A 13280-nucleotide genomic window follows, 5' to 3' on the forward strand; every position below is an offset into this window, starting at 1 on the left:
ACGAAGAGATACCATCAAAAAGGATTTTTACCAGACACTCACTGTCTGTCAAGTTGCTATCAAAGTCTTGCACATATAGCCAGTAAATCTGTAACTTTCCAGAGATCCAGAGCAAACCAAAGGCATTTGTCCTGAAGCATTCGACTATCCTTAGCTCCTCCCTCTGCTGAGGAGACTTTGTTTTCATAAGATTATGCAGAAAAGACAATGAATCTCCATATTATATATATGTACATATATATAATACATATATGTGTTGAATTGAAAAATCAGACAAATTCAAAAAGAGGATGATTAAAAATGAAATGTCAGCCTTCTGCCCAACATTGAGTTCTACTCTGCCCAGCACGGAGTTCTACTTATACAAATGTTGGATGTAACTCCATATTAATTCCTTGGATGACCTGATAACTATTTTGAAATTATCTAGATTTGCTCATTAGACAAACATTTAAAGAAAAGGTTAAAATATTTTGGGGGTTTTTGAGTTTGTTTTTCAAAATACTGCCAGTGATGTACTTCAGGATTTCCTTTCTAAAAATCACCCAAATGCAGTTCACATAATGCAACTCAGGAGAAATATTTTCCACCTCAAATTCACTTGGGAGGAGATAGCCTAGCAATGCAAAGAAAAATCCAGTATCCAAGCAGTTTTCACAAGAGACTGAGGGAAAAAGTTAGAACACACAATGTTTTCTTCATTATTTTTTGTGCAATACAGGCTGGTAACTTTCAAGATCCTCTCACCAAAGTACTTTTTGTTACACTGACATGTGGGAATCAGAGCTATCATGTACTTTACTAAACTATTTCTAAGATTACTTTGATGGATGTTTAAATACAGAAGTTACACATATGCATTTATTTTCAATTTTTCTTTAATGAGTCCTAATTTGTATTTTCTGCTTACTATTCTATAAGCATGTTTTTATTTTTTTGTTCCATTCATAATCAAACTTTCCAGCCCAATTTTTATTTTACGCAATTTTAAAGCCATCTATATGGTTTTGTGAACCACAGATCAAAGCCATATGTAGTGGTGGTAATGACCTGGCACATCATAGACATTGCAAGAACACTTTCCAATTACATAACCATACATAACTTAATGGTAGTTACTACATTGACAGAGGACAGTAGTCACGATATATCCCACTACTGCTTTTGAAAGTAGATTCAAAATTTTCCTACTAATACTGGTTATATTTTGTTATTTACCACATTTTTGTTTCTATTTTCAAGGACTACCAGCAAGTGAATGCTTAGAAAAGTGACTGCTTATGCAGAATTTATGCAGGAGAAAAAGACTCAAGGATTAAAACAGAAAAAAATTGTGATAAAACAAATAAAATAAAATAGTTCTATAAACCCTCCTAAATTTGATTTTTGCTTTTTCTTTTCTACATCTTTCTTTCTGACATAATTTTGGCATTATTCAGGTTGTATTAAAACTGACACAATTTAGTAGATTATAATCTACAATTAGCACTATAATCTATAAAGAGTGAGTCATATTTTCAATTATGAGGGAGACTACTGAGCTAAATAATAATATTTTAAAAGGATTTCAGTATACTGATATTTATTATATGCAGTGCTAATTGGAGTCAATTATGAATACATTGTATCTTATATACGTGAAAGATAAACAACACAAACCTAACCTTGTACTACTTATTTTCTCTAAAGACAACTAGGAACACCATAATTTAAATGGTCTTTTATTTTACGCCATAGAGAGCATTGTTTCTTTGTAAAATTATAACCCTACTTATTTACATTCTGTGAAAATGGCATAGTAACTTCATTTAGTTTTAGCAATGTTATCTGATTAAAAGACACAAAAAGTACTACAATACTAAAGTTCAGAAAGTTTACTGCACTTTTTCCTGTAAACTTAAATTTTTCAGACGAGTTAGACCATTTGACTTTATAAAATACTTACCCATAGATTTCAAACACTAAATACCAAAGCAAGTAATCCACAGTAACAACTAAAATTTAGCAGCAACTAAGCCCATATAAGCGTTAGCCTATTTGTAAGCTTTTATTATCTTACTAGACAATATACTTTCTTTTCTTTACATATTTGGTGTTCCAAAAATAATTTTAGTTAATAGTATCTTGTTGACTACATCACAACACAATGAAACAGCCTTACTATATGCAGATGCACAAAAGTACATATTAGAAAGAAATTATTCTTTTTCAACTGTAAAAAAAGCCTTCAACTCCCACTTAAGGTGTTTTTCTAAAGCCTTAGCATACCGCAAATGTTACATGGACTACATTTAAAAAGTGCAATCTGACTGTAGCAGATTGCAGAATGTTAATTTTATCTTAGTCACAGTTGCAGTAGGTTGTGATAGGAAAGCTTTAACTTCTGGTCTGTCTTATTCAGTCATTTTGATTTTTATATATTTAAGAAAGCCCTATTATTTTTGTTCTGTTATTCTGAAACCTGATTTTTAAATCTAACCGTTCTTTGAAGCTTTCTAAGGTTCTTCCTGTAAGCAAAATATTTGGGAATCTCTAATCAAAATTATCAATGACTTAGAGTCCTATCATACACAGAATTGGAATCCAACAGGACTATGGGGAAATAAATATTTAGAGGAAAAGAAAACTAGGATAAATCATGAGAAAAAGTTGGTTAGACTTTCCCTAGGTGTTTTCTTAACATGTTAGCTAGTGAAGCATCACTTATTACCCTCCAAAGATTCTCCTTCTTTTTCTTGCAGGTGAAGTAAACAAATCTCAGCAGAACAGTCAGTAGGAGGATATAAAGGTCAGCATTTGCACAACTTCCTTTAGCCACAACTTTGGAGCTCCACAGCTTGTTGATGCCGTAGGCAAAGCTGTTTCAAAGTGTAAAGTATAGGTCTATATCCACATGTTCAGAATAATGTATCCCTAAAAGGTTTAAGTATATTAAATTTGGATGACTGGATTAGAAAAAACACATTTCAGAGTGCTCATGTGTGTCCTTAAATATTCCATTAAGGAGAGAATGCAGAAGCAACTATAACTTCCATTATAGCAACATTTGCCACCTACTTAGACTCTGATTATCTGATTTAGCCAAAAGAAGCTTGTGATTAGATACAACCACATTATTATCAAGACCAGAAAAATAATTGCTTTGACCACTACAATAATTGCTTTTTGAACTAATACTAATTAGATACTCCATATTTGCTTTCTTGTCTGAATTAGAACAACAGTACTGATTGTGAACAAACAGAATTTAGGAAAGAACTTGATTACTGTCTATTAATTCAGTATTGGACCTCTGTCTAGTTTGGCAAACAAAGCAGTGACAGAAAGATGAAGCTAAAAATACTCAGCTGAGGAAAAATGTGCAGGTTTTTAACTCAACTGCTGAAGTAATTTACCACAAGATGTGCATGACTATTCATATGTGGAAATTAAAAAACAGTCTTGGTTGGTTTGGTTTTGTTTGTTTGGTTGTTTTTTTTTAGTAGTAGTATTTTTCAGAAAAGTGCTGCAGTTCAAACAGAAAATAATCCAGAAAACAGAAAGAATGACTTTATAAAGCAGGTCTGACTGGATGACCAGAGTAGTATCTTCTGACCTTATACTGAACCAACTATACTAATGCTGTGCATCAGAGCAGAGGAATAGTTGTCTGTTCAAACTCAGCTGCAGGGTTGCCGTACATCGTGCAATAGGTGGGACTGTTTCTGTATACAGTTTTCATATAAAATTTTAAAAGTCCAGTAGTATTTGTGAGCTTGTTTTAAGGGCTCTTTTTTATGTTAATGTTTTTGACTAAAAGAATACCTGGCAGAATGTTTGTTGATGTCTAAGATAAAAGTGGAGACTATGCTATTCCAAGTTTGCACATGTCCACACCTCAGTAACTGCTACACAGCTTGATCTGCTGCTAATCTAGTATCTCCTGCTGTTAGGTAGGTATCCACATCCCCATACATTTCTAGCCCAAAAAAACTGCCAAAGTACCCTGGGAAATATATATCAAAATGTTATGAAACTGCCACAGACTTGAAAGAAGCAAAGCTACCCTCGGAGAGCCCAAAAGACAAGGCAAAAGTGAAGATACTGATGCCTGGATCAGGAACCAGGCAGATCTGAAAAAGCTAAATAAAACTTCCTTATGTCAAAATTCCCTCACTGGGACACAGTATCTCATATCACCCATGTTATTCTGCAGGGCCTCAGCTTTGCACTGAGATGATATGGCTGCATTAACAGTTGAAAAGCTTATACGACTAAGCTTTACTTATATAAACAAAATAGAAAAGGTTTACTTATATGAATAAAGATTGTGACAATACAACCAACAAAACACATTTGAATGCTCAGGAATTAGAAAGTGCACATCTCTAACTGCAGTTTTTTTCTGACAAAGACAGAAAATCGGCTAAGAAAAATAAAATTGTTCAACATAAACTGAAAGAAGAATCAGGAAAATGGGCTTCACATAGTCAAAGTATTGAGAGAAGTTACTGAAAAAAAGAACCAGCACATAAAAAACAAGCACACAGTAAGAGCTGAACTTCAGCAGTAGGTGCTGAAGGTGTCTCCTGCCATGGCTGTACCCAATGACTATGACTATAACACCCACAGCTTAGACACAAGTGCTGGCAGAAGCTGTATTGTAAACAAAGCTGTACTGTTAAGTACTTCAGTCTTTTTCTAAGCTATAATGTAGGCAACTTTTGTACTATTTTCTTTGCACCATTTTGTAAAATTGGAAATTCATGATGATATCATCTAAATTTGTGAAGTATGAATACTAAATCATGCAAAATAGCTACCAGAATGAGGGTAAATCCAGGTCAAAGAATGAATGCAGACAGAGTCATACTGTTAAGCTTGGAAAACTAGAGTTGTAAAAGACACAATATGAAATATATTCTAGATGCATGAGAAGCTGGTACACTGCAAATCTGGAAGAGTTCCAGTGTTCACAAGCAGAGGAGTCAAGACACTCTTATAGATGTAGATTTCATAGCTTCTCCATGCATATACATAAGTATTTCACAGGCACAGTCTATAAGATGCTAATATATAAAATGAAAATTATGTCAGTGTGGTACAAAAAATATTCAATACTTAAAAAAACCCTTAAGATCCAACCTAATATTTTTAATTTTTTAGATTGCAAATCTGCATTTCAATGTAGATTTATTTTGATAGTTTCCTAAACTTTTTAAAAATTCTTTGTTTATAGAAGAGAACTGTAATTAGGAATAATATCACAAGTGAAACAAATACTGGTACAGATGCTTTCTAAATCCTGAGAATGAAGAATCCTTTGTCCACCCTTATTGAAAAATTACTTATTATGGCCCCAGTGTGATTTTTGATACCCCTGGTAAAAATTATCATGCTTAACTGAAGGTCCAGGTTCTAATCGTGCCACTGCAGACTCTACATTATGGTCAAGAAAATTATGAAGACAAATCAGATTGGCAAAAAATATGTTAGGGTTTCCTGAGCGATACTGTAATTATTTGAAGTAGGCCTAGAGTTACGATAGCAGAATGAACTTAAAGAAAACAAAAATTTTGGTTCAGAAGGGAGAGTATTTTATAATAAATGCTGTTGCAAAGTACAATATGCTTTTTTAGGACTGAATAATTTAAAAAAGTTTGTTTCAACAATTTCATAGTGTTCATATGTTTCTTAACATTTTTGCTGCTTTTTAAACTGATGTATGTACATACTTTAGAAGTTAAGATGCTGCTCAAAGCCTCAAATGACACAAAATGTTCCAGGGATTGTAGGACTATGAAGCGGTCCAGTATGTTCCTTGGTCACCACAAGGTCTTTCTCCAAAAGGGGGACCAAGGAACATGCTGGACTTGTCTAATCTCTTTATGTCTGCATCTTCTTCTGTTCCTAATTGCATTACAGTGAATTAGAAAAGAGCCTCTCCTATTACATACTTTTTTACTAAACGTAAGGTACAAGTCTAGGAAACAACTGATATTAAGCATCTGGAACCATTCTGTAGGACTGGAGGAGGCTGATATAAATGCTATGTAATTACTCACTTGCAAATATCTCTATAATGAAGGGTTAATAAATGAGAGAGAACAGAAAGAGAGCCTTTTCTTAAATAAGTGATTGCATGATGCTGGGCAAGAACATGCATTATGGCATCCTGTGCTAATGGGATTTTGAAATCCAGGATGTAGGTAGGCTGCAGAGCTTTGGTGGGACACACAGTCCTTGATTGTTCCAATCTGGATTCAGCATTGCAAGGATATGTACGAGGGCAGAGGCATAAGAGACCATTTCTCAGGAACTGAAAAACTGCTAGATTAAAGAATTTAACATTATTAGTGGTCTTGTTACCCCAAAAGCAAGTGCTATCATGTTCATAACCTCATGCTACATGGAAGGTCACAGTCAGCACTCTGGGTTGAGCTCATACAGATCCAGAGAGCTCTCTGATCTGAAAGCATGACTAAGTCAAATGACACAGAAAATGAACTATGCCAGTGACACTGAACCTCTCATTTTCATATAACTCGTTTGCATCCTTCCCTGAATTTTTATGTGGTGCCAAGAGTAATGAACTAAAAAGGGAGAGGACATACAAGTCAAATTCTTCAGCATAACTGCCCACACCATTAAATTGGGAGCATTGCTTCCATCATGGGACAAACTGCACAATCTGAGGTAGTGCCCAGGCATGGACAGGATTGGCATCAACCACAGAGGCTGCAACAGGCACTTTGGATGCAACTGTCCTCTTCTGAGGGTTAAGATTGTTTCTGAAAGGATGCAAACTGTGCTGCACCAGCTGACCTCTAGGCCTAACAATGGTCCTGAACACTTTTAAAATTGAGACATAGTTTTAAGATCCATAGGAGGGATTTTAATTGCTCTACCTGTCACCAAGCCCAATCATGTATTGAGTCTTAAATGTCTTACTTTTTGTGAAGTTGTCTGTAACAATATCTAACAATATTGCCTTTGGTTGCACCTTTGTGACTCTCATAGAACAACTTCTGTGCCACCATTAAAGGTTAGTACTGCTGGTGATTTAATTATTTAAATTTTTTGCTAAGTAAATTTAAGGTACTTCTCATCTATTCTTAATAGCTGATTTTTGCAGAGGTGGGAAAAAAGTACGAGCTTTTAAATTAGTATTAATTCACAGAAACTGAAAGTTAGTGTGAATTATGCATGTGAAATTCACAAATAGTCTCCTCTATATACTTACTATGCAAATATTATAGAGATCAATATTATTTAAAAGTTTAAATCAGATTATCTGATAAGGACCTGCATTTATTATACCCCTTGATTTATGGAGGAAACTGCAATGATAGTTATCAGATTATAGCTGAATGCCAGAAGCAAAAGTTGCTATGGTTTTCAGAGAAATAAATCACTGTATTTTGGAAAATTCTGTCAGAATATCTAATTGATATTTTAGATGCACTTTAGTTTAATTTCAGCTAGAACACATTTTTGTAATTGGAATTTCCTAAAGGTAAGAAAAGGCAAGAAACTTGCTTTAAAACAGGCATATTACTTTAATATAATATTGCTAACTAGCTAAAGACACTCTGGGCATCTATTTAAAACAAACACATATTTCCATCCTCTTTCTCTTCTACCTATCCAACCCCAAATGTTTTTCTCGTCATTTATATTCACCTGCTTCTGAGGTCAGACAATTTTTAACAATAAATATTTTCTGACTTTTAGAAATTAATATCCTTACAATACTTTATATTTATTTACTCCTTGCCACTCATGTTAGTTTTGGAACTCTTTTCCCCAAAAAATAACTTTGAAAACAAAAGAGACAGGAGTCGACTTAATGGCTGAGGAGGAAGCTGAAGAACATTACCTTGCAGGCTCAGTAAGAGTATGAAGAACATTGACAGAAATTTCACAAAAGACAGTGTCTTAAATGAAATTAAAATTAAAATTTGTAAACCATCATGTAAAATCCTATAACTAAAATAGTCTGGTTTTCCTGGGGACTTATATGAACTTGGTCTTTTTCACTCGAGTGCTATATTTACAAGTTTGATTGTCAGTTTTAAACCTCTTCTTCATACGTTCCAGGTTTTTAGAATACTCAAAAAGATTCTTTGTAAAATTTCTTATCCAGTCTCTTTTCTAAGAAGATTAATAATATGCTTTTCATTCCACTAGGTGCTCATCAGAATCATTCTTGTTTCTGAGAAAAAGAGTTATGAAATCCTATAGCAGATACTTCAGTGTCCTCTGGATATTGGTGAAGGAATTAAAATTGTTGTAGAATAAATGCTGAATGTTTATACAGTATTTGGAAACACCAGAGATTTGTTAAAAACATCCCTTCCATAGGTAGGATGCACATCCTTACTTTTTTAAAGGTGCACATTAGCCATACAGGATGGTAACTTAAGAAGACACAAACATAATCATTTCAACAATAATTCAAGAGGATGTGTGTGCAGAGGCTTGACTCAATGTAGGACAGAATGTTAGCATGGGTCTGAAACATGTTTGAATTTGAGTGTAAAACTGAACGTTGTCAAGACTAGGCTGCTTTCCTGAATTATATCTACTAATTTTTAATGTGTTTTGTTATTATTAATGGTCTTAGTCTGCTTATTCTTAACCTGAAGAAGGTTATAAGAATGTAATTTGCCTTCAGAGATAATTAATAAAGAGTGTTTAATGTAACAGATTCTCTCCTTGAAAAAAACCTGCATTCTGGGTAAACCATCATTCAACAACATTTTAAAGAAGTCTATATCTTTTAAAAGCAATCAAGATGGATAACATGTAAATAAGAAGCTAACATGCTTTATATGATTACAGGACTGAAAGAGACAAGCAAAATATTTCATTCATAAGCAATATGAAAAGCAATACTGTTATAACTTGTAGAAATTTACCCCTGCTTTAATTTTATATAAACTTTGAATGCGGAATCATTCTAGAAATAAAGGAAACAGAATAAAAAAATGGATGAATAATCTAAAATTTTTTGTTAAAATACAGAAGATAAGAATATACAATTTTCTCGAAAGCAAAATTCCATCAGTCATTCAATACATATACAGCCATTTGCAAAGCGCTATACTAATTTTATCTTTTAGAAAGAGAATTAATGTAATTGCTGAACTCATTCTGTCAATAGGACTACAACAGGACTTGAGATTCACTATTTTATATAATGTGATTGTATGACATAAGAAGTGTTTGAACATTAAAACTGTTCCTTAATAGAAAATAAGTTAAAGTGAATTTAATCAACATACTCAGCAAAACCACACATCTTAAGGAGAAAGTATTATTCAATTCATGCAAGACAATACAAGTTCTGAATATTTACATTTTTTCACTTTTCACTGAAAACTGCAGCATCAAAAACAAAACTCATACAAAACTCAGTGTTTCTTGTTAAATCTTTATCTAGGTGAACAAGATGCTGAGTTACTATAAACTTTAACTTCATAGATTTCAGTTATCTACATTAAATATTTTCCCAGTTTATGTGAAGATAAGATCATATATGTATAGACAAAATGCAAGGCCAAAATGTCTAAGTATATATCCAGCAAGCCAATTGATTCTAACCAGCATTTTTCATCCTTAATTTCTTTGGCCTCACTCAATTCATATACAGGCATCTTTTTTATACTTAAATACATATCAAGGATCAGATTACAAATATTTTTCTCACAATTACTAGACAATCAGCTTTATTGATTCCTGGAGCATTACCTGTGCAGTTAAATATCCTTTCTTGCACTATGAGAACCATGATATGGTCCTAAATATTCTGATTTTCATGTAGTCATATTAGCTTTAATGAAATAGCTTAAATGGTCCAATTGATATTCTGAATTTGAGTTTGCCTTGCATTATGATTTGATGCATCAACTTTTGGGGCTACTGTTTCATGTATAATATGGGAAAAATAATAAATTATATCTAGGAACCCCTGGTTCTAATCTGCCCTCTCACTAGAAACCATTTAATGAAAAAAAATTTAAGCTTTCCTTAATTCATAAAGCTTTGAACTTCTGGGGACCATTGCTGACTTCTGTCTCAAAGTTACATTGTTAATAAAAGCTAAACAGCTGATGCTGCAACTGAATTTTTGACCACTTGAGATTCCAATGCTTTTATAAAATGGAAGAAAATTTACCTTAATATGAAAGGCTCCTGGCTGACCCTCTCTGTTATAAAGCTCCAGCTGGTTCTTGACAGGCGTGACCCACAATATCACCTGATTCAGTTGTTTATCAAGTTCAATGAAATCCTTTAGCAGAATCTCTATTTCTTTTTGCTTCTCTGGAAGATCTTTGGACACCTGAAAAAATACCAGAAGCCATTGTTTAGGTGGTAAAAAACTGCCAACAACAAACAAAGCACAAAACAATTAACACTACACACTTATATACTCATATAAAATGTTAAAATACAAGTTTTATACACTGATAGAAAGAACGGAAAGAAAAAGCAGATCCACCCAAGAAAAAAACTAAACTCAAAAGAGATTTTTTTTAATCACATTTTAGCATCAGATTTATTCATTTTTTGGTGAAAAAATTGTTATCTTGGTATCCTAAACCTTTTTAAAGGTCAATTTTTATTTAGGAAAAACAAAGTGAAAATACGAAATTGATCATTTGAATGATATCTAACCTTTCCTCCTCTCTTGAATGTAAATACTTATAAGCATATATTTTCTTATAAGATGTTTAGAGTTGCCAGTCTGGTCCAAATATGCATAAGTAGATGCATAAAATGAAGAAAAATAATGAAGAAATGTATCATCAATTCTGATCAGGCCACTTGGTTCTCCGATTTGCATTCAAAGCAGTGAGATTTGAATTAACTAAGCACATTCTTCTGTGCCAACAATATTAAAAATTAAGAATCAGTGAAGAGCATAGTTCAAATCCAACAGCACTTGGAGTAAATGTAGGAACAGGTTGAAAATAAATAAGCCAACACAAAGCTCCATGCTGTCCTTCCCAGATTGTTTTCTATAGCTAGATAGGTGAGGTGTCACAACACTACACAATGGGAAATGTTGCAAAGATATACTAGGGGAGAAACCATCTGTACTTTAAAAAAAAAAAATATCACAACAGCAAATATAGGGACTGGGCAGAGATACAAAACAATGGCAATTCATTAGCAAAATCAGCCAAGAAATATGGCTAGTTTTCCATATCAATGAAAACGTTTTTAAGCACATTTTTAACCAAAGTGACCCTCTTTAAAGTAGCAAAACATGAGGTTTCTGACACACATGAAAAAATACAAATTCCCTCTAAAGTTAAGCAGCATTAATGGAAGCATTGCCATCATATTGCCCAGCAACAAACGTATTAGTGCTCTGTACTAACCTCTAATTCCTAATGACAAAATTTTTCAGAGGACAATAAATCTTAACTCAGAGTCATGAAAGCAATGAATGTTACTAAAACCAAACAACCACCATCTGAGAGAATGGAAAGAACACAACTGTATTGTGACATGTACATTTCTTTAAAAATTTGCTTTGATAATATTGATTTGTCAGTACCAAAATAACTCCTCTAAATATACTCTGCATGTGATTTATTAGACTGTACTTAAGTGATATTTGTAATTTAAGAAGTCGATTTGCCATATATTACATTATCTCCATTGTTCACTATAGCCACCCCATAATATCCTATTTAATAAAAATTGACCCTGAGTAAAATTTCTTTTTCTATTTTCCTAATCTTTTAAATGTAATAAAAACTCTGCTTTTCCAGAATGACCCAAGAAGCGAAAGAAAAAAATTAAAAATGCATTCATTTCCCTTATGTGTTAACCAATATTTATGCAGACCTTGGCCTAATTTCATACAAGATTAGTTTCATCTTTCTTACAACTTCTGAATGTTAATCGCCAATGTTTACTAGCTTTAATATTAATGTAAATAATTTCCACAGAAACACAACTGAAAGCAGATAAGTAGTCATAGGCAGATAAAAACCCAAAGTGACTTCTGAAGATCTGAAATTTAAATTAATCTACTTCTAATCAACATTAATCAAGCATTTTGGGTCTATCACAGGACAGAGGAAGAAAAATTCGTAGAGGTTTTGGGGAGTGGGGGGATGAGAGAGAGGTAACCAATTAGATACTAAGATATATTCGATCTAGAATAGCAGAAGATGAACAATTAGGTTTTGGCAACTGTACTTCAAGCTACTCTTTTCAGAACATTTATTTATCCCATGCATAATGAGAGATAAATTGAGATTAAAGTAAATGTAGCCTCTTCTTACATGTTGTCTCCTGCTCTGAAATTATAGCACAAATACAGGATTAAAATATTTTTACTATATAAAAAGGAAGAAATCTATGTCCATATGAAGTGTTTCATTACATACAGAAATTTAACTTCATGTAATTTTACCACAGAGACAAAAAGAACAACAGTAAATGAAGAAAGAACTTTCCTCAAACTCAGGTTAGGGCTACAGATAAACATTTAACAAGGCAATACCTTGTAAGATCCAGGTAATGTGTCACATACTATTGTGTGGGAATCAGAGTCTTAGATTCCAGTTATCAGGGATTTCATTTGCTAGCTTGTTGTGGTTTGTTTGGGGTTTTTTTAAACTCTGGCATCAAACTGTCAAGCTGGCTAATCAAATTAGAGCCTGATGAGTTTAAGTTAATTACAAGTCTGCCTATCAAGCCAAGGTACTGTTGCAGACTGTCTCCTGGGAGACAGCTTGTTTCCTGAGCTAATTCTGCCGCTCCCTAGCAGCATAAATTGGGAAAACCTCCATGGAGTAATGGACATGGACATGATGAGTGGCTGTTCAGATTTATGCCCTTTCTCTGGCAGAGAAGTACACATGGAGATGGGATCCTCCAGAATCTTCCCTAGTGTTTTAGTCACAGTCCTTCAAGCTTGTTATTCACGGCTCCAGGAGTTCCACCCCTGAGGTGGGATTATAATGCTGGTGGGCACAACAGCAATTCTACTGCCCATTCTGTCCCTGGGCCCTTCAATGAGTTCCTACAAGTTCTCAGATGCCTCCAGGGACAAATGAGCAGTGACTAGTGTCCCACTTCAATACTCTCTTTCACATTTTTGCTTTGGGCTCTATCCTCCTTTCATTCATTTGTAGTCTCGGGGTAGACACTTTCATTCCCTTTGGTGTCTTATCTCTTTCCCTCCCATTAACGAAAGACTCCTTTTATTAGGTTTATCAGAGGAGGGCTGATGTCCTTTTCTAAGAGGGAAGACCAGTAGGAACAGCAGACATAAG

General features: G+C 33.8%; 1 protein-coding gene across 16 annotated transcripts in view; it reads right to left on the reverse strand.

Moving 5' to 3' along the window:
* Nucleotides 1-13280, reverse strand: part of DMD (dystrophin) — a 1059271-nt gene that overhangs the window by 364734 nt on the left and 681257 nt on the right. For all 16 annotated transcript variants that reach the window (XM_064646827.1, XM_064646828.1, XM_064646820.1 and 13 more), the window contains one exon: nucleotides 10160-10324. In XM_064646827.1, the coding sequence (XP_064502897.1) occupies nucleotides 10160-10324 (165 nt within the window). The remainder of the gene's footprint in view (nucleotides 1-10159; nucleotides 10325-13280) is intronic.

The sequence above is a fragment of the Pseudopipra pipra genome, chromosome 2 (assembly GCF_036250125.1).
Source record: "Pseudopipra pipra isolate bDixPip1 chromosome 2, bDixPip1.hap1, whole genome shotgun sequence".
Taxonomy (NCBI): Eukaryota; Metazoa; Chordata; class Aves; order Passeriformes; family Pipridae; genus Pseudopipra; species Pseudopipra pipra.